This window comes from Suillus paluster, assembly GCF_016628075.1.
Source record: "Suillus paluster strain FC165 chromosome Unknown EDB91scaffold_80, whole genome shotgun sequence".
NCBI classification, from domain to species: Eukaryota; Fungi; Basidiomycota; class Agaricomycetes; order Boletales; family Suillaceae; genus Suillus; species Suillus paluster.
In genome coordinates, this window is record NW_024537640.1 from 1 (window position 1) to 4945 (window position 4945).

Consider the following 4945-nt stretch of genomic DNA (forward strand, 5'->3'; position numbering starts at 1 on the left):
GCCGAGTTCCAAGTTCTGAGTTCTGGGTAAAAAATACCGAGTTCCCTGAATCAAGTACCTGCCCAGACCTCAATGCCTGGACCTCGGTAATTGATACCCGGAACTCGGTATTCTTTGCCCGGAACTCGGTACATGGTCATTTGTTCAAATTACTCGGTGAACCACAGAATCTTTGACCACATTAACATCACATGTAAATTGAATACCGATTGAATAACATTGATAGTGACATATGAGACAATGGTACATGTACATTACTTTTTGCCCCTTGCTCTAGTAACTCTGTCAGATGGTTGTTGCACTGACTTACTCCGAGTTGTTCTCGCCGGTGCCTCAATCGCATCTTTCTTCCTCCGGAAGCTCTTCGGGGCTGGCAGTGGAACTTCATGTTCAACATCGCCAGGGTCCTCAGCCTCACTCTCGGATTCGGTTGATGAATCCCGAGGTCTCCGGATCATCACCCTCTTACGCTTCAGATGAGGAGGTGATTTCTCAGATGCAACGGTGAGTCTCTTTTGTTACCGAATCTACGTCGGTGATATTAAAAACTCCAAGCTGGAAATACACCCAGTCATTTGTGATGGACGGAAATTTCAAAGCCGAACACCTGCATCCCATCAAGCCATATGATGAAGTATGGCTCTCCGATGGGTTGGGGTTTATGGTGGGAAAGGAAAGGTATCAAAAGCATCTTGAAGAGGCTGCTGACACTGTGGAAAAATCGAGCTGCAACAATCATCGGGCTGTCAATCAAGCAAATGCAGCTCGGCACAAGCTGGAGTCCACCGGCATCGGGGGAGTAGCCTGTGGCTGACACGGTTGCTTTGTCCCTCACTCAATGGTAGATTTCCAGAAAGGCGAAAGGCAAGCCGGACATGCCATTCAACATTCCTGAGTTGACCGTGCATCATTTGCAGACAAATGAACATGGACTACGCACTTTGTGAGGCTGCCCAGCACAACATGGATGGGATTACAAGGGCTGTCACCTTCTATGACATTAACTGTCAATACAACAAGCACTTGCGTGTTTGGGTGGATCAAGGCCGATTTCTGACAATGGTTCCAGAATTGACCATCATTCCCTGGAATCGGGCTGTGACACATCCACAGACATCAGGATAGCTGCTATGTCAGATATGCGTCAAATTTCATTGAAGGCATTGGTTGCATTGATGGAGAGATCATGGAGACCCTATGGGCACGTCTCAACCTGATTTCTCCTGCTGCTCGGGGAATGTCTTCCCCGCATTGGAAGGAATGTCTTGATTTCCAGATGAATGATTCCAACTTTTGCAAGATGATCCGCATGAAGAGGACCCTTTGCTGGAAATACAAGCAGGTGAAGACTGGCATTGCTGAAAGTGGAAAGGCTTTCGACAGACTCAACAAAGCCGCACCGGCCAACTTAAAGACAGACTGGTTAGCAAGTGAGAGGATCGCTCAGTCCAACAGAATACAAGATCCAGCTGCGATGGATATATATGAGATTAATATCAAGAAGGGTGAGATCACTCTGTCTCGATTGAAGTCTGAATTCATTTTGAACGTAGCACCGAGCAAAAAGGAGATAGAGCTTAGACTGCTGCAGGAGGGTAATGCCCGTCATGCAGCACCCTCTCGCAGATCTGTGGCAACATGGATATCAATGGGCCTGGCAATTGAAGAGGCTCAAATTGCATTGCACATCGAGGTCCGAAGAATAGGAAAAAGAACTACTGAGACTCAGAGATTAGACATCGCCCGGCAACGCGATCGTCTATAAGGCCAGATAGATGCATTCACTCAGACTGCTCTGACGCATCTGGGAGAGGGATTTGATGCAGATGACGACCCTGACGATTTGAATATAGACATTCTCAATGATCTCGATGATGACCTGGAGGATTTCATCAGGAAGTCCGATACATGGACAAACTCCCCCGAGCTCACTGTCATCCCATTGCCATCAAACCTTGGGGTAGATCGATCCAAACGTTGTATGGCAGAGGATCTGATTCCGCTGGAGTTGTCGCTTCGTGAAGGACAGGCCAATGATGCCCTTCATAACCTCCGAATTCACTTGTGCAACAAGGCAATACTCTTCCGAACAACAGTCAGGCAAGCCAAATCTCAAGCATTGAAAACCCGAGCTTGGTCCCAGGTGACATCAGTGCAGCAGGCGGTGTCCCTCCATGCCAGCATATATACCAAGACAAGGAAGCAAATGATGAAACTTGAGCCAGGCCAAGACCAGCTGGAAAAATATAAACCCCTGCTTCAGGAGCAGCTCAAAATCAGCACGGCCGTCGGCGATCCTAATGCCCGAGGTCAGCGAAATGAGTCTCTCGCTTGGTTCTGGTCTATCGAAGTAGATTTGGGGGGTCCGGATCACTCGTGGAATGAGGAATGTGAGTTCCAGCTTGCTTGACAAATGCCTGCAATCTGAGCGGACCCACGTGAAGTTTACCGAGTTCATTGGCTTCAGGCAAAGGCACTACGGGATCGATGGAAGGAAGAACTGATATTGGTGGAATTGGAGATGGATTGGATGTGTAATTTCTTCTTGTGGAAATCAACGCAATGGGGCGACCGGATGAGGGAATCATTGGTGAAACACCTTCCGGGTCATGCTTGCTACTCCAGAAGGCAATCCCAAATGTATTCATTACTGGTGCAGGATGCTCAGGCAGCGTTTCAAGACCTGCAGAGCATGTTAATAGATGCCTGAGATGAATGAATTATGAATATGTTCTGCTGATATATGATTTGATCCCAACAATTGAGTCTCGGCAAGGGGCCGGGTCAGCCCATGTCGGAGTTTGAATTATTTTATCAATCCATCAGTGGATCCCATCTGAAAAAACCATCATTATCATTGCTAGCGTCCTACTCCTGCATTGCCCATGTCTGATTTAAATTCACCTCCTGAATCCACTTTTGCACCTCCTGCATCCACTTTTGCACCTCCTGCATCTACTTCTGCCACTGAGGATTCCGGCACTGATTATAAACCCCCCACAATGAGTCTTGCAGATATTGCAGTTACATTGGCAATGGCTGTATCGCGCGTTCAAGCCTGTATCAGTCAATATCAGACAGAGGCTGCTGAGAACAATGTTCCTTTGGCTCAGATAATGTACTTTCAAGCCAGAATCCAATGGGAGATCACTGTAAGCCATCAAACAGATGACTGTGGTTGGGAATATGCTGAGATTGCCAACAGACTTTTGTGACACCGATTCTGCAGTACTCAGCTGCAAGGAACATAATTTTGGTTATGCCACCCCCGATCGCTCATATTCTTCACTTGTTTCCTCAGCTCACATGGAACGCGGTTCCAGACCACATCTTTTCATCCCACTTATCCGAGTTTCGTCTGGTCTGGGATCACAGAGAACCCTCCCAGATTGTATCCTCCTATGATACTCCATGGTGGATGGGGGACACTACAATCCCTAACCAACCATGGCAATGGGATCGGGTAATAGATTCCTGTCACTTTCACTACCAGCATTGGCTAGTAAGCATTATACCCAACTTCCTTGATAGATCACTAATCCGATCTAGAGCGGTGTTGAGGACAATGGTTTCATCCTTCCGGAGCAGCTGGACGGCACCCTGGCTCCATCACTGGTGGGACCAAAGTGGATTAGGGAATGCCTGGTGTTGTTGATTCAGGACCATCAGGAGGGCATCCGTGATAAGATGGTGGAGATTGATATGTACACTGACACCCTAGCCCGGTTGAAGAGAGCCAGAGGGGATGATCCCTATTAAATGTTAGTGTATCAAATGTTCATGCCCTTTAGACGTATGTTGTACAGATCTTTGACTCAATGTTGAGTTCCGGGTATCGCGTTCTGCGTACCGGGCATGAGGCACCAAGGTTAGGAACTAACATAACTATGGTCCGGGTGTCGAGTACCAAACACTGAACACCGAACACCGAATACCGAATGCCGAGTATCGATGTCCGGGTATCAAGTTCAGTGTTACAAGTTCCGGGTACCGAGCATCGACCATTGAGTTCCAGGTATCGACCATTGAGGTCCGGGCATCAAGTGCCGGGTGTCGAGTACTGACCACCAAACAGTATCGAGTACCGAGTACCGAGCTCCAGGCTCCGGGTTCTGGGTGTTGAGTACCGAATTCCAGGTGTGTGATCCAGGTGCCAAATGCCGAGTGCCGGGCATTGACTACCGAGCTCCGAGTTCCGGGCCTCAAGTACTGAGTGTCGAGTACCGAGTGTTGAGTACCAAAACCCGGCATACACATTTTGTAAATTGGACAAATCACCATACTGAGTCCCGAGTACTGAGTACCGAGTACCGAGCTCCGGGTTCTGGGCGTTGAGTACCGAACACCGTATACCGATTACCGACTTCTGGGTGTACAATCTGGGTGCCGAATGCCGAGTGCCGGGCATTGACTACTGAGCTCCGACTTCTGGGCCTCGAGTACTGAGTGCTGAGTACTGAAACCCGGAATACACATTTTGTAAATTGGACAAATCACTGTACTGAGTACCGAATACCAAGCTCCAGGTGCCGATGTCCGGGTGTCGAGTACCGAACACCATATACCGATTACCTGGCTTCCGGGTGTTTAGTGCTGAATGCCGAGTTCCAGGAGTGGAGTACCGAGGTCCGGGTATCAAATGTCGAACATTTGCCTGTTTGATGCTTGATTATTGGCACTTAACATTGGTAATTGGTATTTGACAGTAGGTACTATCACATGGGTACTAAGCTATGTGCCTGTTCTATCCTTGCCAGGATGGAGTATGTACGCTGATCCATCCTAGCCCATCCACATGAGGGAATCCCGGCATAAATATGAACAGAATCCCTCATGTACCATGCCCAAGCAATTCTATCCCCTTCCACTTCATGAACCCCATGTCTTACGATCCTTCCTGAAAACGCGATCATACAGCCGGGCTCATACATGAACTCCAGCTGAA

General features: G+C 48.3%; 2 protein-coding genes across 2 annotated transcripts; both read left to right on the top strand.

The window, feature by feature from the left end:
* Nucleotides 1–72: 72 nt before the first annotated feature.
* EDB91DRAFT_1085839 (uncharacterized protein) lies at nucleotides 73–2710 on the top strand (the record flags this gene model as incomplete). Its single annotated transcript, XM_041315950.1, has 10 exons — nucleotides 73–86; nucleotides 168–193; nucleotides 227–243; nucleotides 290–504; nucleotides 556–799; nucleotides 846–943; nucleotides 1114–1505; nucleotides 1554–1693; nucleotides 1790–2390; nucleotides 2445–2710. The coding sequence occupies 10 exons, from the start codon at nucleotides 73–75 to the stop codon at nucleotides 2708–2710; spliced, it is 2013 nt and encodes a 670-aa protein (XP_041172465.1).
* A 175-nt stretch (nucleotides 2711–2885) lies between these two features.
* EDB91DRAFT_1253149 (uncharacterized protein) lies at nucleotides 2886–3759 on the top strand (the record flags this gene model as incomplete). The annotated part of the gene is made up of 4 exons (XM_041323609.1): nucleotides 2886–3152; nucleotides 3206–3502; nucleotides 3550–3615; nucleotides 3670–3759. 4 exons carry the CDS (start codon nucleotides 2886–2888, stop codon nucleotides 3757–3759), a joined length of 720 nt encoding a protein of 239 aa, XP_041172466.1.
* Between the last annotated feature and the right edge of the window lie 1186 nt (nucleotides 3760–4945).